The 21643-nt window shown below is 35.9% G+C and overlaps 1 protein-coding gene across 6 annotated transcripts; it reads right to left on the bottom strand.

The window, feature by feature from the left end:
- Positions 1-3410: 3410 nt before the first annotated feature.
- On the bottom strand, positions 3411-21607 carry LOC105636113 (uncharacterized). 6 transcript variants are annotated; one of them, XM_089722451.1, is made up of 21 exons: positions 21279-21607; positions 21097-21181; positions 20953-20992; positions 20622-20870; positions 19452-19551; positions 19289-19363; positions 16688-16786; positions 16201-16317; positions 15963-16078; positions 15742-15841; positions 14707-15065; positions 13871-14201; positions 13034-13248; positions 11751-11969; positions 10811-10997; positions 8982-9232; positions 7271-7363; positions 7071-7172; positions 5520-5877; positions 4534-4671; positions 3411-4447 (listed from the first exon to the last, which is right to left on the bottom strand). In XM_089722451.1, the coding sequence occupies exons 1-21, from the start codon at positions 21408-21410 to the stop codon at positions 3827-3829; spliced, it is 3987 nt and encodes a 1328-aa protein (XP_089578577.1). In that variant the 5' UTR covers positions 21411-21607; the 3' UTR covers positions 3411-3826. The 6 variants fall into 6 exon arrangements, with proteins under 6 accessions (XP_089578577.1, XP_089578579.1, XP_089578578.1 ...); XM_089722453.1 differs by lacking the exon at positions 21279-21607 and having other exon boundaries at positions 20618-20870; positions 20957-20992; XM_089722452.1 differs by lacking the exon at positions 21279-21607 and having other exon boundaries at positions 20957-20992.
- Between the last annotated feature and the right edge of the window lie 36 nt (positions 21608-21643).

Raw genomic sequence — 21643 nt, 5'->3', positions numbered from 1 at the left:
GCAAATCACCAAGCTGCTTTTGTAGGAGAAAATATCCTTCTGAACTGTCAGTGCGCTGGTGGACTCGAAAGCCATGAAGTTGGGTTTTTAGCAATTTGATTTCTTTAAGGAACTTGCTACGAAAGTCACGTCCCCAAATTTGCAACCCGTTTCTGCATGCATGCAGTTTACTCATTATATCACTGTGGCCTCCTTGGGCCCAATTATGAATAACGGTCTCATCAAGGTTAGGCTCTCCAATCCATGCATTTTCAAACCTGAAGCTAACTTGTTGTTTAGTCCTTCGTTCATTGCCCAAGAAAAGTAATAGTGGAGAATGGTCCGATGTACCACTAATTAAGTTGTGAACCGAAGCATTTGGAAAAAAACAAGACCATGTATTTGAAGCCACCATTCGGTCCAACCTTTCCTCAATTCTGTTACGCCCCCTGCCACACCGCCAGGTAAACGGATACCCTACCATACCAAGATCGGAAACCCGACACGCCTCCAGCGCTTCCCGAAACCCCTCAAGATTACGTAACTCATAAGGATTACCCCCTATCTTCTCATCATCAGCAAGCAGATTATTAAAGTCACCCATTAGAAGCCAAGGAAGCACAGTGTGCTGACTAGCTAGAGTTTTAAGAAGAGTCCATGTGTCTGCCTTCTTGTGATGTTCAGGGAACCCATATACACACGTCATCCGCCATGTATGCATTCCATAGGTTATTTGCATATCAATATGATTTGAAGAGTAGGAATAAAAATCAACATTCAAATTATTATTCCAAAAAACTGCTAAACCACCACTTCGACCAAGACAATCAACAGAAAAAGAGGAGGAAAAACCACACTGCAAGCTTAGCCTTTTAACATATGATGAAGCTACTTTCGTCTCCATAAGAAAGCAAAACATGGGCTTATTAGCACGAATAAGATCCTTTAGAGCGCTCGCTGCCCGAGGGTTGCCCATCCCTCGGCAGTTCCAGCATAGAAACGTCATGACTCTCGGTTGCCCTGAGTACCAAGGCTCACATCTGTACCTGAGGTACTAGACAAAGAAACTTCATTGCTTTTTTTTTTTTTTTTTTTTTTTTGAGAGTAATCGCTGCGGCTTACTTGCTCGTCAATCTGAATGGCTGAACAGGAGATGACTGAAAGGTTTGCAAGACCATGTGCAGTAGAAGAGAGATGACTGGTTTATATACTGCGCTCATGCAATTGCAAGAATCTCACCATGCATAGCGCAAGAATATTTTAAACAGTATATCTATTTGAATTGAGTCAAACAGGGACAAACACAGTGCTCATGGGACAGACACAGTGCGCAAGACAGATGGACACATGGCTCGAGGTCACTCATTGTTGCTCTCCATCATTCCTGTTTCCTTTCTTTTTCTGTTTCTTTGTCTTTTTCTTTTTCTTTTTCTTTTTTTTTTTATTTTTTTTTTAACGGACACAAAGGAAATTCTCAGTTTGGGCCCACAGCAGGGCCCGGTCGTTTCAGCAAAGCCCTCTCCGGCGTCAAACTCGCTTCCGTATCATCTACCCCGGCATGGGCTTCACCTTCCGGGTTGAGCTTCACCTTCCCATGTCTTCTTTTCCTTGAACTGTTAGATCGCATGGAGCAAAGCAGCATGTTGCTAAACATTGTCTTCAACAGATCTCACAAACACAGCCACAGAGAAAGAGCCATTTTTCTATAGTGGCGGCGGCTTGTAGAGGCGGAGCTCAAAGAGAATCGAGTGAGAGAAGAGAAGAAGTACATGGTTTGCTAACTCAGAGATTTGAAATCCTTGGATTTGGAGAAGCAAAAGCTAAAAACTCAGAATCACATTCCAATAAGGCCATTCTTTCATCATCTAATGTAATCCAAGCTTCAATTCCATTACCATCTTGTTGATAGCAGTCGCCGGAAGGCCGGAGGAGAGGGAGTTGCCGAAGGAGGCAGCTTCGAGCTACGCCACTGCAAGGCCGTTCGGCGCGAAGAAAGCGAGAGACGCGATTGGTGGCGTGAATGGAGTTGAGCGCCGCCTTGCTTTCCTCGCGTGGTGGCCGGAAACGAAGAGAGGAAAGGGGGAGAGGAGGTCGCGCGCTACCTGCTGGTGCCTTCTTCTCCTACAATTGTTAAGAGGTGTTTAAAAATTCATGTGCGTTTTTTTTTTTTTTTTTTTTTTTTTTTTTTTTTTTATGTAGATATACGCTCAGGAATTTAAATTTCGTTTTAATTTTAAGTCAAACAACTTATTGCTTTATACTAAAAACTTAGTTACTAAATCCTTTTTGGTTTCAAGTTCTAGTGTACTTTTCCATGGATAAATACTTTTGGAGTCAAATTAGAATTTTTTTTTTCCCTTGAGTTTTTTTTTATAATTAAACCTTACGTGAAACTTTTTTCTAAAAAGTAAAACCGATTAAATAAGCTTTTTTTTCATGTAGTTCAAATCCAAAAGAGCATCGTAATTTCTTTAAGTGAAATGGTGTTCGAGCGAGACCTCACATACATGAGGACTTTTGTTTTTAAAAACTAATTATGAGGTCCCTAAATTATAATTTTGATAATATTTTTATCCTTTCATCCAGAACAGGGAGACCAAAGTATTAATATAATCATGTACTAAAAACCTCCTAAGTAATTTTCCTATAATTTAAGGACCAATATATTTTTTTTTTTTTACCTTAAAATCCTTTTTTATACGAAATCCATTTCATCTGTTATGAGTCGATTGAAAATCAAAAAGATAGTTCTGAATAGAAGAAATAAAATGTTGGAATCATAATTTATAAATCTCATAATTAGTTTTTGAAGATAGACATACTCATATGTTAATATGACTATAGGTTAAAAATAATTTATTTTTTTTCTATACAATTTTTTTTTCAGGTGTAGTTTTTATAACTTTTTTTTTATTTATAATTTAGCATATTAGAGTGTAAATGAGTATTCGGCCAATTTGAATAATTTTTTTAATTGAAATAAATTAATCAAAATTATTTTTAAATTATCTTAACTAATCTTTTAACTGAATCATTTTAGCCCAAATTATTTTAGTTGAATTAAACCGTGCCCAAATAAAAAAAACCGCAATCATTAAAAGTTAAAAAAAATGAGAAAAATTAATTGATATTCTTTAATTTTTAGTATCTATTAAATCCAAATAATGTAGTTTTAAGAATCAACTAATTTCATTAATTAACTTTTAACTGAATGAATCAATTAATTTAATTAATTTAATTTAATTTAATTAACTTTTAACCGAGCAATTTTTAACCAAACAATTAACTAGATGTTTATTTTTAACCAAACAATTTAACTAAATGTTTATTTTTAACCAAACAATTAACTTAATGTTTATTCACCGAATCAAATTTTCAACCCTATACCAGGGTCACACCTACAAGAGTTAAAAGGACTCGAGAACCACAAATAAAAATAAATCCATCTCTGCATTATCAATAAATGATCTCCATTAGAAATAGTCCACAACTCTCCAACTGAACCCACTACAAAATTTAAACTAACATCTAAAATATGAACAGCACTGTAAAATCTATATGGTACAAGCAAATAATACAAATCAGAATACTGGCAGAACATAGATAAATTCTGCCTCTCAAAGTCAATAAATGAATAAGGACAACAAACAAGGCAATGAAACAACTCTCGATGAAATCATACAAGGATATGTGATCTACTCGTCCATAAAATATTGACATGGAGTCAACTTGCAGTGAAACTTATATCTAGCTTCGCATTCCTTTTCATGTGATTCTCCGCAAATCAAAGAATCAATAAATAATTCCCAATATGTCCTGTTCTTCAATGGGCCATAAAACTAGATATTCAAGCAAGAGTATCACTTAAGGGCACAGAACTAGGAACAGTTGCTCCCTGGTTATCAGGTATTTGTGGTGGTGGTACTTCAGTTGGGGTCGATATTGTATCGCTCGTGGACATTGGTGGGATACTTTCTCCTGATGCAACAAGATCTGGGTTGCTTCCTGAGGATGGGACAGGAGCTTTATCATCAATAGAACCAGGAGGTTCACTTGCTTCAGATTGCAGTTGAGCACTTTCTGCTCCCGGGGTAGAACTAGGAGATGCATTTTGTGGTGTTGTTACAGCAGTAGTGTTAGGAGTAGATGTAGGTATGGGTGCAGAATTAGCTACTGGGGCTGCTTCTATTTGTAATGGTTTACTAGGTTGCTGCTGTGAACCCAGTGTACCAGGACCAGGTTTTTTGTGGCCAGTAATAAAAGCAGAAAGAGATGGCATTCCTGGAGGAAGAATTTCAATTGGTGGTTTTTTCCCTGCATCTGCCAAACTGGTAAGCTTGGGTTCCTCCAGAGAAGCCAGAAATGCAGCTGCTGCATCTATCTTGGTTGAGGGACCATGTTCAACCTCTTTCTGTAGCATTTTGTTCCAAGTCTGAACCAAGGTCTTAAGTGTTGGCCGCCCGTGAGCCTGGAATATATGTAATGAGCCAGTTAGAATAGAAAATAGTAATTAAGGGTTTAAAGGACCTATCTGTATAAAAACAAAAAGCATACATGGGCGTGAAGTACAGCCTCAGCCAGCATCCCAGTATCCTGCCAGGCCTTTTCCATGAGAGCATTGTCTCCCAGAACAGCAGCTGAAAACGCTGCTTCACGTCCCAAGCCAATTGAAATCAAATTATTTACCAAACCCTGCAGCCATACAAAATATTGCTTCAAAAAATAGGCAGGCGAATATAAAAACATTACAAGGAACACTGATAATGAAATTAGCAAGTATAAGACATGCCAGGTGGAAAAAACCATTTGACATTCACATCTCAAAATCAACAAAATTCAACTTTGCATTGTCTACAAAATTGCTGGTCTTCTTTTTCATTCGAGTATCCAGTAACTTCCACGAGCACAAATTCACTTTTTACAAGCCCAAAGACTTGATATATAAATGTACAAGACATCATCGACCATGGCAATGATGCTGTATGTTTCTCCTCACACAACAATGTACTTCTCATTTATCCTCTCCTGAGTTCCCTATCTTCCAGATCCAGTGCTTTGTTGTCACAGCTATTATAAATCGCGCCTTCCTATTACTAATTCAGCTTTATTAGATGCTATAGAAAATATGTAACTGTATCATTAAACTCCCAAAATATGTGATTGAAAGTTGACAACGAGTACAAAGTGGGATTAAGGTATCATGGAAATTAAACAAAAAAAAGAATATAAACATCAGTTTGACACTGGCTTTTTAGGATAAAGTGAAGAGTCAGAGTAAACTATGCACAGCTGAAATGGCTGAATTATTCTCAAAATTTTCCTAAGGTGTGTCAAACAACTCAAGGATTATCATGTAACTGATGCAGAATGATTAAAATTCTTTTACCATCTATATATTAACAAATGAATATATCATGAGATTTTTTAAATGGATGCACAAAGGGCTAAACAAAACACAGAAGTTGTTTGAAGTTCCTAGTATATATCGAACAATTCATGAGGCCAATATGCAAGAAGTATGATGCACTGTGGCTACATACACTCAGCCTTGTCAACTCCCCGTGATTTGCAAGGCGTAAAGCAAGTCCTCTTAATTCATGACCCTGTAAAGCTCCTTTCATGGAACCTGCAACAGCTAATCTCTTCAGAGCTTCACGAGCAATGTCAACCTGTGCAGTAGCATCTGCAGCATCAATAAGGTCCAAAAACTCTTTTGCAAACTTCACTATTCCTTCAACTGCTTCAACAATATTTTCCTTCTTTGCTGTTATGTTGAGAATGTCACTCAAACCAAGTCCAGTACCATCTTGCCCTATGTCCCTGCTATTGCTCATCGTAAGAAGGCACTGAAGTGCTCTTTTCAAATCATTGCTCTGCATGGCTAGATCAAACTCCAACCTAAAAAAATAGAGAGAGAGAGAGAGAGAGAGAGAGAGAGACGAGAGACACGCATTAGAATTCAACATTAAAATGCTCTTTATTCACTCGAAATTCTGGCACATCAAGCTTGGGATTACTAAAGCTTTATTAATCACCATAAGGAGTAAGATCCCATTTGTGATAATGAGATTATAAGCGTCAGACACATGGAAAGACGCCTTATGTATAAGGCAACAAAATAACTATTTCTGCCAAATTGCAAGCATGCTTATTCATTGTATATAATACATGCAAACATTTGTACATGAAAACAAATGTGTTTCGGACAGAATAGCACAAATTATTTAATGTATCAAGAAGAAATAAAGGCATTCTGAATCTGAGAGCTAAGCCAATGAAATAACAAAACTATGTGCAGAATACTGTTAAATCTGGGTCCTAGAAGCAGTTAATCAAATTCATTTAATAATTTGGGCATTTCCTTATACAAATTGGTTTAAACTATTTTGGTTGGTTCACCTTCCTCATTATATATCATTTACTCGTCTTATATATTTCCAATGCGGGATTAACCCCACATACTTCTATACTCCCCCCTCAAGTGGCAATTAGGCCACTTGACAAGCACACGATGGTCCATCAAGGCATGACCCACTTGGGAACTTTTCTCATGCAATATGGGTTTGGACCCAAGGCTTTGATACCATGTTAAATATGAGCCTTAGGAGTAACTAATCAAATTTATCAACAATTCATCTAATAATTTGGGCTTATAATGAGTTGGACCGACCTTTAACACGAAATGGTCTAAACCATTTTAGCTGGTTTGGTTGGTTCACCTTTCTAATCATATGCCATCTATTCTTCTTATATTATTTTCAATCTGGAAATAACACACACTGTTTACTCCCCCCCTCAAGTGGCAATGGGGCCACTTGACAAGCATACAACGGCCCAACATGGGTCCATCAAGGTACAGCCCACTCAAGAACTTCCCTCATGCAATACGGGTTCGGTCCCAAGCTCTAGTACCATGTTAAATCTGGGCCTTAGGAGCAATTAATCAAATTCAATTAACAATTTTATTTAATAATTTGGGCTTATCATTTACGCCTAAGCCATTTTTGTTGGTTCATCTTCCTCATTATGTGTCATTTACTCATCTTATATATTTTCAATGTGGAATTAACCCCACATACTTCTACAAATACCTCTTGGATATCCCTGGCAAATGAAGTGCTTCCGTAGCATAGCCCATCCCCAACATAAATTGCGCCAAATCATCATGATGTTCTCTACCAAGCCTACTTGCCCTGAATATGATGGAATAAATTAGAGAAAAGTTGAAGTTATATAAGAAAAAGTTATTCCATTTTCCATGGAAGTAATCTGTAAAAGGATTGAGAAGTACCATTTCACTGCAGTAACAGCATCTCCATAAGCAGCAAGACACCGGCAGCGAATACCAGGGTGACTTAGGGATATGGCATGTGCACACATATACCTACCAAAGAGAATCTAAGTATCATCTCTCTTTTTCTTGCATCATATATTAAGGAATGACAAGTTTGGATCAAAAAATTAAAAGGAAAACAAGGAAAGGAACTCTCCGTTTCCAAAACATAAAGAACAAGCTACATTTTGCCCTGTTCTAGAGCCTTAGCAGTATATAGAAATAAAATCTCATCAAAATAAAACTGATTAAAGTTGCTACTTGCCTTGTTGAACCTGCTAACAACACTTCCATATCTTAACTAGAAAGAACAATTCTAGAAACCAGCCCAACAAAAGAATATCACTTTACCTTATAAATACTATTTCCTCTGATTATACTGCTGATTGGTAAATATGAATATTACCTTACCTTATAAATACTACAACAAACTTGACAGAAATGGAGGTGCAAACTTCGGGAGGGAAAAGAATTAAAATTCAGGCACTATGACCAAACTGAAATTAATAATCTTTGCAGGAAAATGATAAAGGAAAGAAATATGCTTTTTTCAGGAATTAATGAGATTGTTATCTATAAGTAAGACCCACATGATAAGTCTCTAATGAAGCAACTGAAATATGCTTCCGGAAGGAACTTAATGTGAAAAAGGAGGGTTAGGAGTGAATTTGTTAGGAATTATCTGTGCCAGCTATGCTCCCATACAGACGGAAGTTATTATTAACATGAGAGAATTATAGTATAAGGGTAGCTGAAAATTGAAACATAAGCACAAAAGATGAGAACCAGTGACATGTACTAATCAGGAAGAAGACATGTATCATGTTGCTGTACAATAAGGAAAGTTTTAGTAACTACAGGTTGCTACAAGTAGGCAGAGAAAGTGATAACTGACAGCAGATACAATGATAGGGAGGTAAACATGTTAAGGCAGCTACATGTATTTACATCACATATGCAGTTTTTGCCATGTTTCTGGCTGTGTAATGCCACATAAATGGCACTACTAAACATTATGCAAGTGTTTTTCACATCATTGATAGGAAATTTATTTTTGACCTAGCACTTACAAATTGTATCAAGCACATAAAAGCATGAAAACCAAAATGAGAGTACACTAATGCTTTATCAAAATAAAGTTCCATTAACTCCTGGTACTAAATTACTGTGAACTAATATAACATGCCTTTCATGTTTAGAATTTAGTTAAACCATCAAGATTACATATAAAGTTATGGAGCCAGAGAGTAGCAGTTTTTAGTAAATCCAGAAAAGAAAATAGCTGAAAAAGGAAAAAGGAGGTTTGGGGAAACAAGCCCTGGCTAGCAGCTTTAATAGTCAATAACAACTGTAAAAGCCATTGCATCAAGGCAATAGTGCCATTGGAGAAGCGATTTTAAAAATCCACCTGGAATGATATTTTCATGAGTTTGATATTCATGTATTTTGTGTTTCAAGAAATATATCACACAGTGAATGCATTATTTAAAGTCATAAGCATCCGATTAGATAGGGACTCCATGCTACAGCACAAGAGAAGCTTTAAAGATTAGGTGAAATAAAAATTTTAAGTGGAAATAACATTTAATGGCTCCTATTTTAATAGGAAATATAAAATGGTCTATTTAACTAGACAATGGACATTGAATTCTGGAGGCAAAGATGATACCTATCAATCAGCCAAAGAACTCCATCTCTTACACCCACCACTACTAGAGGTCCTACAGGTCTTTTCTGCTCTGTTGGGAAACGAGTAACTGCCACGGACACACCTCCTCCACCAACTGCTATCTCATTAACCCGCTTCTCTTCTATCTCCTTTGGTGATGCCCAATCACTGTCATCAACTTTTGTCTGCTTCGCCAATGTTAAGAAAGGTGGTATGGAAGGAACATTCTGAAAAGAAGCTAAACGAACCACCTGAAAAGAAAGTAAATTGGTCCATTGAAAGGTCGAAGGTGATAATGCTTCCAATCACAATCATTATGGTTAAAAGATGAACAAATTCTTGACCGTTCAATCCAAAAGAATTGTAAAATTAAATAAATAAAAGACATTTCTAATTGGTGAGGTGTTAATACAGGGACAAAATTGACAGATTTTTAAACATTTTCTAATTTGGTTTCCATGTTTACCAAAAGAGCAATTATTGAAAACTTAAAAAAAAGGTGAAATTTCTTAAATTCACTAGGCGGTGATACATGGAACGAATCGTTCCATGCAACGGCAATTTAAAATGAATAATGGTGGGCCATATTTGACTCACTGTGAATACTGTAGATATGAATTGGGACAGGGATAGTATATGGTACAGTGTTTTAAGGACAAGGGTTAAAGGAGACAACTCATGAGGTAAGGTAAAAGTTATTGGGGAAGTTGAAATTGAAATTTATCAACCAGTGAACGATGGCAAAGAATAGGTTTCTGTCCGAAACCCGAAGAAGAAGAAAATAGTTTGATAAATGAGTATACAGTGTTCTGCCATGACCAATGCAGTAATCGAGAATTAAGAAAGGCAATGAGAGGGGTAGATGAAGCAAATCGAATGAATGGGTTGATGATTAGATGAAGGAACTGTTGAAAAAAATGGGTGGATGAAGCAGGAGAATCTGCAGTAAATTTTCCACCATTGTACTCCTATCCTTCCAATTTCTAGGCCCTCGCCTTTTTCTTTGTCTATGGGCAATTACAAAGCTATTCAGCCCTTTAAGCTTTACAGAACCATCGTTTTTCATTGCCCATAGATCCAATTACCTTTTTGCCCTTCTACGGTTTTAATATGTTCAACATTCTACCCAACTGTACACATCTTCCACAATAAAATACATGGGCCCCGCTTTCTCCTTTAGTCAGAACGATAATAGTAAAATACTATCGTATTATGGACCGAATCATTCCACATATAATTTCCCTATGTATTTTAGTTCAAATCATAAAATTGAACCAGACTAAACTAAATTAGACAATTTGGTATGGTTAGAATGCTTCAGTCTATTTCAGTTTATATTAAATGATATAATAATATTATGGAAATGTCCATTTCATTTATGTATTATTGTAGTTTAATTTGTATAAAACGTATTTATTGGACAAGCTTGTATTATGCAATTAATATTTCATTTAGTCACAGAACATTAGTTTGGAAAATTTTAGAGAAGCTCAAAACTTACGAGTGTAATATGTTATCCTCTCCTTCAATAAATTGTCAACCATGCATTAGGTATTCTGCTTTGGCAAGAATCATCATATTTCATAAAAGAACATCAAGCCAGCCTAATCTAGGACAAAAATCCTTCTAGCAAAAAAAAAGTAAAATGCAGAACAGAAGAAGGTAGCGAGTCAAGCAGATCATTGAAGGTGCAACTCCTGGAAGTCAAGGGCCTGCCTCACTGTGCGAATAGCTAGGGAGCACAGTACCTTTTTTGCCAGTCCTCTTCCCCATAAACCCAAAACAATGTCTCAGTATCAACAACCACAAAGTAATTATGAAATACTAACCTGTAGCATAGGTGGCCTTAATTTTATTCTTTCTTGTGCAGCAGTTTGGGGATTTTCTACAGTGATTAGGGCTAACTCTCCATGTTCAGCAACTGCCCTTGCCTGTACCTCCTTCATTTTCATCTCTTCTTTCATCTTTCTCGTTTCTATGTCCATTGCTGCAACTCCAGCATCCACAAACACACATCTGAAAAAATTATGAAACTTAGATATTTGTTATAGATTTCTCTTTCTTCTCCATCATCTTCCCGTTTTACTTTCCTCATTCTAAATGACTAACTGAAACATTTTTGCAGTAGAAATCTTATATTTTTTTAATATGCATTAGTAATAAAAAAAAAAAAAAAAAAAATAGCTCATCTATCAGCATAATCTTCTTAGAATTGATTAGAAATGTGACACTCAATCTATACTATGGTTTACTTCAAAGAAATCCTAGGGTCCACTTGAATAAATAGTCCATTTGAAACTCAATCTTTGGATTTGCACTTGAAGTGAAAATTATGAGAAACCAACACGATACCAAATTCAAATATTCAATCATTTCAACTAGATATCTGTCCAACAAACCCTTGTCTACTTTCTAAAACAGAAATTCCCATGCATATATAATATAATCATGAAATCAGCCACGTCCAGCTTCATTGCTGAAATGCAACATGAAGTTGCATAACGACATCAGGCGTATTATATTACCCTCTTGACATTTAAAAAAGTTCCACACAATGAAACAGAAATATCCTATTTCAAGCCCCAGACAAAGTCAAACTAAAATGAGCTAAGGTTGAGGTTCAAATCACTTCATCAAAGAGCTATTAATTCACATGTAAATTCCTATAGTATCAGAAATACAACCAAATTTGGTGCAAAAAAATGAACTAAATAAACCAGAACTACGACTCAACAGAAATAAATCATTAAAAAATTATTAAGATCGTACTCAATGGTAGTTGGTGTAGCCACAAAAAGCTGTCTGCGATGCCAAACAGCTCCAGTAGCATAGGGAATTGCAACATCTCCCAGGTACCGATATTGAGGGCGCAAAGAAGATATTACAATATACTGCTGATAGGCAAAAGCACAATACTCAACTGTTTGATCCCATGCAGTCCATTCTGGCTGAGGAAGTAGACCACCCACGGGTTCAAAACTTTCCCAACTGCAAATTATGAAATTAATCAAGGATTAAAAAGGATCAAAACGCCTTGGTTCTTATCAGGTAGAAACCAAAAACAAAAGTTCAACCATGTAGCAGCAGGCAGTTTCTGTGTGCAACACAATTAATTTGATGTAGGTTAGAAGCCCGAGAGACCAACACATTTGCAATGAAGCATTGTGTGGATAATTTAAATGGTAGTCACTTGGAAAGGTAATATTGTTTAGCCCGTTATCAGTTGGCCAAGTGAGAATGTTAGGAGTGGGTTAACAAGAAGCAAATTTGTCTGGTTTAGATGGAAGGCAGAGTTAGAAATGACAAAAGCAAAATGCAGAAGATGTCCTAATACTTTTTTAAGGAAACTTAAATTAACTTTTGGTACCTCTTTCTTCTCCTCCCCCCCCCCCCCCCCCCCCCCCTCTTTCTCTTTTCTGTCTCTTTTCCCACCCTTCACTCAATTTGTGACAACTGACAAGAATCTGTGTGACATTACCAAGTAAACTGCAGCAGTCATCAGATCAAAGACACATTACAGAAATGGATTTTCTTCTGACTCTTGTTTAATAGTGCAAGGAAAATTTCCTTGTCTCAAGCATGTCATGGTATCTTCTTTTTCCCTATTTATATCGTATTGATATTAAAATCAAAAGTTAAAAAAAAGATGAGTACTGTTACAACTGAAGTTTTACTGCAGTTCACAGACAACATTAACAAATGCAAGCATCCAGTAGCTCTAAGAAAAATAGCTAATATGCTTTAAAAAAGAAATCATCCAAAATCAAAATTTTCAATTTCTGTTACCAATGCAACCATTGGAAACAATAATCTTGGTCTTTTCACGTTATATTTTTCAAAAATAAAGTGGCAAAAATTGCTGAGACAGATATTTATGTTATACTTGGGGGCTATATTAATGTCCATCAAAATGGTATGATGATGAAAAAGTTCAGGACATCCAGGACAATTTCTAGGCAAACACCATCAAAATATTGACTAATATTTATGTCCCAGTAACCAAAGATTTACTAATAATTGAAAAGCTAAATAAAAATAACCATGACTCTCACCTATACAACTGAAAGTTTTGAGGGGCTGCCTCAGCAGGAGATCTCTGAGGAGAAAATCCATCTTCAAAAGTACTAAATGAAGACACACCACTGCTTCCAAATCCTGACAAAGGCATAGACTGAATAGTAGAAATAGCTGTTGCTGTAACAGGGCTAATTCTCCGGGAAGTTCTATAGGCCACACCTAGTAGTGCCCCTCCGTGCAAGCCAATTATCTAGAAAAGATTATATACGGTCAGAGGAAAATTAATTTATGCAAGAACAATAATGAACAAAATATTTGCCTCAAATTACAAAGGAGCATGTTGAAAGCCACGATATCTACGATATTAAGTACAAAAGAAGTTCCCACTGTTTAACAGTGAAGAATTTTAAAACTTTCCAGTATAATGTAATAATCAGAGTGAAATCTATACAACTATATAAGAGTCATAGAACTGTGGCTTTAAAGCAATGTTCATTCTTAAAACTTTAAATGAATGATATTTTCAGAAAAAGGAAAGGAAACATTATGATCCTCATCTTGCAATGAGTTCACTGATGATTTGTTCAGTAAACCGACAAAAAAGATAGAACCAATTTAAGAGGAAAAGAAATATTATTATGATCCCTAGAATGACTTAATTCCATTTACACAATTTTTATAATTACAGAAAATAATAGGGAAAGCTCTTTATGTGATGTAGATCAGCAAATAACAACAGAGAAACAAACTGTCAGTATAAGACAAAGGAGCTTGAAATTCTAATGCACATAATTCCAGGAACCAATTTCACAAAGAATAAACTCAAATTCAATGGAAATAGAACACCATATGCTGAGAGAAACATCAAGTACCGGTTCAGAACGACTTCCTATGGACCTCATCAGGATATTTGATGTACCATCATCAAGCAAGATACGCACTTGCACACTGGCAGCAGAAGCAGCACTTGCAGCAGCTGCTGCAGCTTGTGCTGCAGCTGCAGCTGCTTCTCTTGCTCTCCTTGATGAAACCCCCTTGGGAATCACAGGAATTCTAGGTGCTAATTCAGATTCCAGTATAGCATATCTATCACGACATGTATCCCAAGCCAAAAGCCTTGCACTGCCTGAATCTACAATAGACCAATCGCTAACCTTGTATATGGAGAAGTACGGAATATCAGGCCACACAATTGCAAGGTATCTGCAATCAAACTAAGTGGTTAAACAGAAATTCCATTGCCAAAATGATATCCAATAGAAAGAACTTCAACTGTTAAAATGATATCCAACTCCAAAAAATGAAACCCTAAACAAATATTGAAAGAATAAAAATAATACAAGTATAACCTGGATCAAAATCTCAACATGAGAAATCATGACTTGCAGAAAGACAGTCTAAGTAGATCCACTTTCACAGATGCTAATCATCTCCAATAAAAACAGAAATTATGCACTTTATAGTCTCAAACAAAGAGAAAAGACATAGAGGTAGATGCAAATTCATCTGTCTCTAAAACGTCAACAGCAAAAATTTGATTATGAATCTCAATAACAAGTAGGTCCACTTTCATAGCTGTTGCTATTTGAGTTAAAATGATGGTTTATGTGCTTCATATTTCATAATGACAAAGAAGTAAAAACAAATTTATACAACTGTATTTCCATGTCAAAAAGGAAAAACAACAAATAAACGTTAGCAAACTTACTTCCCTGAACTGCTAACAGAAAGAACTGAATGCAAATCATGTGGAACAGGTGTACTAATATGCTTCTTAATCTGCTTGACATGTAATGGTTCAGCTGATTCTCCCCTGTACTTTCCTGTTTCAGATAAGGAGCCATTGCTTCCAAGAGATGGGTTTGCTGTGTTGGATAATTGAAAGTTCAGTAGCTTCAACTCCCTTTCAACTATGTAGACAGCAGAATGCTCCCTATTTCCTGGTGGTGTTGGTAGGGGAGCTACAGCTGGAAGAGATCTGGCATCAAACTCACTAACAATAACACCAATATTGGTTCCAGTAGCAACAAGGTGAGGCTGTAAAGGATGTGCAACCATACAATAAACCTGCATCGGTGACACGTGAATGTTAACCATTTCTCCCTTTTGTTCAATCGTTTTTATATAAATAGAGCAAGAGGGAAGATTACTGGTAACAATTAAAGGAGCATGATTGACATGCAAAATGTTAGAAGCCAAATCATAGCATATCAAAGACATTGTTAGCCATCATCACAAATAGACATGCAAAAGTCCAATAATTTTGCCTGTGGCAAGCCTCGGTAGATATTGATTTGTAAGAGATTAAAACTTACTTTGGACTGTAACTGGTTTAATAAGTACAATATGTTGAAAAACATTATATTTGGAGGCAAGAGCATATATCAACCTATAGGCTAGCATGAACCAACACCTCCAGATATGTGGATATACAGGTTTACCATCAGACAAGCGACAGCATCAGTCATAAACAATAATAAAACTTTTTACACAAAAAGTTGATTAAGACATTGTTGATGTGTGCTGAATTATAATACGTCAAGAAAAAAAAATCCCTTCAGAAATGGCAGGGGAAGTGAATAAAGAAAATAAAATAAAGAGAGCTAAATCCAAAATAAAGCTACTTCTAGGACAACTTGTCAATGCCCCTCTTATCTCTCCAAGTCCGACCGCTAATCAAAATGACTGGGAGGCTTGTTATAATAGTAAAACTGAAATCAAACAAAAACAAAGCAATACATACCCTAAGTTTCTTGTTTGGTGCAAGAATTTGAGGAGGGATGAGTGAAGAAAGCTCACACAATGGCCTCGTAAGGGCTGAATATGTAGGGTGTTCAATAGCCCTGCAAAATGTTTAACAAATTTACCATTCAACATCCACCATATAAATCCTGTTATCATTATACCTGGAGGCCATACTTATAAAGAAATGTAGAAATTGACTAGTAAGAGACAAAAGTACACCATATATGTGAATCCTTAACACAAGTCAATATATCGAGGTTTGGAGCTCGAGGATGGCACCAAGATGCCACACTGTGGCAAGCCAGTTTTGGAACAGGCTTAATTCGCCGCAACTCCTGTGCTCATCAAACACATGCAAAAACAAAATTAGAAAGGTGAAATAGCAGGACACAAGAAGAGGGAACAAAATTGTCAGTCTTAAACATGAACCAAGTATTTTGTTCACAAAGCTCAACACCTTGAAAGAAATTGTATCCCATATAGCTAATGTTTTATCTGCACCAATGGTAATAAGTTGTGGAGCACCTCCAATCACTCTGGAAAGCTCCACAGCCACGACCCCACCATCATGTGCCTATAAGTATGGTAAATACAAATATCAAAAATACAACTCAATTTTAAAATCAGATATGCAAATGCATATTGGACATGCGCACTTGGCAGAGAATTTTGCGGTTAAAACCTATACCAACTCACCTTTAAAATGCTGAGAGAGTTAAAAAAGCCCATTTTAAAGTCTCTCCTTTTACTTCATTGCACAAAATGGGTAGTTAAACAGGAAATGCATTTCATTTTTCAGAAAAGCTGTTATCTTGAAAATCTCATCTCTTGTGATCAGTGCAGTGTGAATGTGTTCACAAGCTTCGAGATAAATATGTATGTATAACCATTCTTCATTAACTATTATACATTAAAGAAGTATGAGAAAAAGCAAAGAAACCCACCTTTAAACTTAGCTTAGGTACAAGTTCTCGTGAATCTTGACCATGGTCTGCACTCCAAAGAACAAGTAAACCATCACTACCACCCGAGACAAGAAGTGCCTGAAAACAAATTTAAGCATAAAAAAGGTGGACAAAGGAGTTAGTTAGGCATAAAATGATACACAAGCACAACTGTATGAACAAGCAAGCAGACACCCTAAGATGGTGCACGCTCCCTAAAATAAATAGAATTATGAAGCCAAAAAAAAAAAGAGCAACACGGTACTACAATCACAGAAAGAATGGAAAACAAATTAGATACAATAGGCATCAACAATTCACTCTTGAGGGCCAAACTTCTCATGAAGCATGATATTAGAAAATGATATTGTGCATGCCAGAAAGAAAAAAGAAAAGATGAAATAACAGTTCACATGATAATGTTTGTGGAAATTTTCAACAACTAGGAGTGCCAGAGTCTGTGAATAGCTTGAATAACTTCAATGCATTCAACTTTACTGAACAAATATTAGAGAAATTGCAGCAGTAATCCTATGCCTATGGATTAACTAACATAATCTGATATCTAAGGATTTCTTTTTGTGATCCCTTGGGATCACTCTGTCCATTCCTCCTCCATTTTAATTTCTCTCACCACCATGCCAGTAATGTCAACCAATTAGCATCCAAATCCTCAACCTCCATGCTACATATTTTAAGTGCAGACGTGCACAACAGATGTAATCCAAACGTCCAATTGACCCAAAATACAAATATTAGGACACTTATACTCAAATCTGAAGTTGGAATTAATCATGGGGATCCTTCCATTGTTAATGATTTACAGATAAAGTAAGTTTCACAAAATATTAAGGGCAAATTGCTTTTAGGTCCCTATGATTTAGGCATAAATTAAGACAAATCTTTTTGACAATTACATGCCCCTACAGAAAATGTGTATGACTAAGATAATTCAGTTCAAAATGATAATCATGATTAAAATTTTCAAATTCCAAAGATGCCCTTAACTTTGTCATTATAGTAAAATAAGGATTCATACATGAGTGTATGAAAAAAAAAAAATACATAGGAAATACTGTACTAATTTTCACACTAATGTCCCTCAAGTCTTGACCTCTAGTTTCTCACCCAACATTTTATTTTGATCTCATTGTTAGTTTGATTTGTATAATATGAAAACTTCAAATATTAATTCAGATTTTGCACTACGTTTAATCTAACACTCCTTATAAGGTGTCTTATCTTTTTATGCTTCAAATTCATAATTTATTGTTTGGATATGATATCAAACTGTAAAAAAAAGGTTATACTATATGTAAACACACACAGAGAAAAACACATATATGTATGAATTATAACTCGATAATTCTTTTTCTTGGTTTCCTATGATTGATCAATCTAAAGGACAAATATATTTTATCCAAAATCTAAGGAACACATTACCAGAAGAGACATTGTCATTTAAAAATTTCTCAAACTTAGAATTCCAAAAAGATTGCCTATGAAACTAGCTGAAAGACACTGACTCCTCTATGTCTCTCTTTCTTTCTCCCTAAATGAGTGGACTGTAGTGCCATGATGATATCTCCTTTCCATCTTAAATCTCAATAAATCTTTTATCCTCTTGCTTTTCTCCCTCTCTCAGACATAAACAATCTCACTTCTCATAACTCATAAGAACACTCTTACACAAAAACAGACATCTTATTATCACAAGCAAACAAACTTTTCTCTATCTTATCTGAGTCTTACTTGCTGTGTCCATTGCATTAGTCATCCTCATACCTAGGTAGTAACATGTCCACAGCAAGGCAAAGTGCAGAGTCCACCAAAAAATCTTGAAACTTGCTAATGGTACCACCAACTTCACAAGACAGCATATCAGCAACTAAATGACTTCTCAAAATATCGATCACCTTGCTAGATTCCATCCATAGCCATATCCTCCTTGTGGTCGCTAAAGCCATGCCCCCTTCAGAAACCGAAACCTAGACATTTATTATCATCTTACCATCTGCAGCCACCTTACAATCTTGAGAAATCCTCTTTCAGTGCTGTACTACTGACCTGATCCCATTCATTTTCCTCCGTCTACAGAAGCAAAAATTAATATCACAAACTGGAATTATCCTTGTTGATAAATGTAAGATTGTGGCTGTAAAAGAGCCATTCTTAAGGCAGTACAAGGGCAATTCTCTCTAAATCCTCCAAGTGAAACATTTAAGTCTCAAGAACATACGAAATTTATTGATATACATCAATCGCTCTGCTCTAAATATTGCCTTAATTTTCTATCCAGTTCCGCAAACTTTTGCATAACCTACAAAGAATATTAGAGGCCCAAATGATCTAAGAAAAGAGGAAAAGATGAAATCAAGAATGAAAACAAGGTCTACTACCATAAGTGTAATTTTGTGCACTCTTATTGGCATTTTTATTCTCATCTACTCAGTTATGTTATTTCTTATTTATACAGTAAAGCATCCCATCAAATAGGTTGCACAAACATTAAACAAGATTATTGAGTATAATGTAAGGGGCCAAATGCTAACCGAAAGGAAATCACTAGGCATCAGAAGAATAATGATATCTGAAGACTACCTCTCCAGAGGATGCCATGAAAGTCATCAAACAAGATATAGATCCTTTATGACCTCCACTATATCTATGTACAAGCTGCAAGAAATAAGTATAACCAATCAACATTCGTAACCCTATACAGTGATAATAAGACAACAGAACAACTTCTTGATGAAACACAAACCCTCCATGTTATCATTGAAAGAACTCTAATGACGCCATCCGATCCACCAAATGCAACTAAAGGGCCTTCCCCAGCAGTTGATCTGGAGAGAAACTCCATACTGCAAGAAACAAAAACCCAAACCACCAAATAACATTATAACATAATACATTATAAGAGTACAGATAAAAAGCAACTCCATCTCAACACAATGTATTCATGAGTGAGAAAGCAATTATTATGGGAAACCAAATGGGGAAAAAAGGAAGGGAAGACTATATGTCCAATAGTAGAACCAGAATATTAGGCAGTTGGCTACTGTTAAATATCACTCTGGCAGCACTTTTGATACATAAAAGATCTCTCATAAGATAACTCAGAAAAGAATTTGTAGGAGTAAAAGGTAAAAAACTTTGGGTCATTGCACTAAGGGATACAGTTCGAATTTATAATTAAAACATAAAAATAGAAAATTAAAATGGTAAAGAAAAATATGAAAACAACAAGCATCAAACTAGAGAAGTTTTGAAAGAGACAAGCATGTCACTTTCTTGTGTTTGGAACCCTAGAGCATCTCTACAAATTTGTTCCTTCTCCAAATTATACCAATACACGTCTCTAAAACAAACTAGATTTTTCTCAACTCAGTTCAACTGAGCCTCGATCCCAGTTTAGTCAAAATCAATTATCCAGATCCTTTTCCCTCCATTCCACTCAGTTCAAAGTTACACATTATATAAAGGTCATTGACTGAAGCTAAATCCTTTTCCATAAACCTGCTTCCCCATATCACCTAAGTTTAACTTTTTTCCCCTCCGGTTTCACAACCTAGACGAGAAATTTTTCTAACTAGCACATTTTTCAATTTACACTAAACGTGATCAAACTATCTCATGATCCCTATCTCGACTTATTTTCAATAGGTACAAAATTCAGCTTTCCAAAAATGCACTTAGCTTATACATATTTAATCATTTCTAGTGTTTTCACTCTTCCATCTCCAGCACTCTCATTTTTCTCCATAGAAACTTTTGTTGACATATTGTTATTCACCACCCCATCGCTGACAACCATATGCCGACCTGAACTAATATTTGGTAAAATAAGAATTAAAAGGATATTGTGTCTATGAATTTGTGAGTATGTGAGCGTTTCACAAAAGAAAAAGGGACTTATCATATTAGTACTTGCCATAAGAGCGACTTATTATCCAGCTCTTGCTTGAGTACATCACGACCACGCATTGTAACCAAATCCAAGAAAATGGCTTTATTTTCACAACAAATTACAAGAAAGTGCCTCCCTTTAGTTGATGGTGCAGGAGAAGTGAATGCTGCAGTAACATTATTGACAGCAGCTGGAGCTTCACTAGCTGCAGAACGGTTACGCCAAAGTTGCCAAAACCGTACATCGTCATCATAAAAGTTCACCTGTTTAACACTTTGTATCCAAAAAAGAAAAAGAAAAACCTATCAACAAAAAGAAAAACTTATCTAGAAATGAAAAAACAAAAAGAAATTACCTGCCTCCTCTCATGGCTTCTGTGGGTTTCCCTTTAGAGTCTGCAAATTTGCAAAATTAAGCAACAAGAAAAAAAAAATGAACATTTCAGCATTTCACAAAATCAATCAAAATTCAAACAAATAGAGTAATAATAGAACAGAACCTAATTCGCCCTCAGCTAGCTTCTCCAACTTAGCTCCAACCAAACGCCTCTCGTCAACGCCACCAGCTTTTAGCTCATATATTACCTTTCAAAAAAATAAAACTCATAATTACAAATTCCAAAATAAAATCAACACTTCGCAATTTCAAATAAAAGCAAAAAGAAAAACAGTTGAAAAAAACCTGACGGTGTTCCCAATTCCAAACAGAGACGCGATCGGAGGCATCGGCAGTGACAAGCCATGGATGAGTTGGATGTAACTGTATCTTTACTATCTTATCACTGCTCGGCTTAAAAGCTCTCAATCTCAACATCTTCCTTTTCTTATTCCTCTATGGAAATAATATTTGGATCTGATTCGTTTAGAAACACAAGATTTGAGACAGATTTGTAGTTCGCATTGCTCTTTTCAATTCTTGGTATCAATTGAAGTGGAGACTACAGAGGAAGAAGGAGATGGAACTCTCAATTTTTTGTTGAAAGGAAAAATGAAAAAGACAATAGCGTTCTTCTGTATAACCGTACACACGGTTTTAGTAATAGACAA

Source organism: Jatropha curcas, chromosome 6 (genome assembly GCF_041381405.1).
Source record: "Jatropha curcas cultivar XTBG-Jc1 chromosome 6, XTBG_Jcur_1.0, whole genome shotgun sequence".
In the NCBI taxonomy this organism is placed as follows: domain Eukaryota; kingdom Viridiplantae; phylum Streptophyta; class Magnoliopsida; order Malpighiales; family Euphorbiaceae; genus Jatropha; species Jatropha curcas.
The sequence above is the reverse complement of the archived record's forward strand: the minus strand, read 5'-3'. Positions and strand labels throughout refer to the sequence as shown.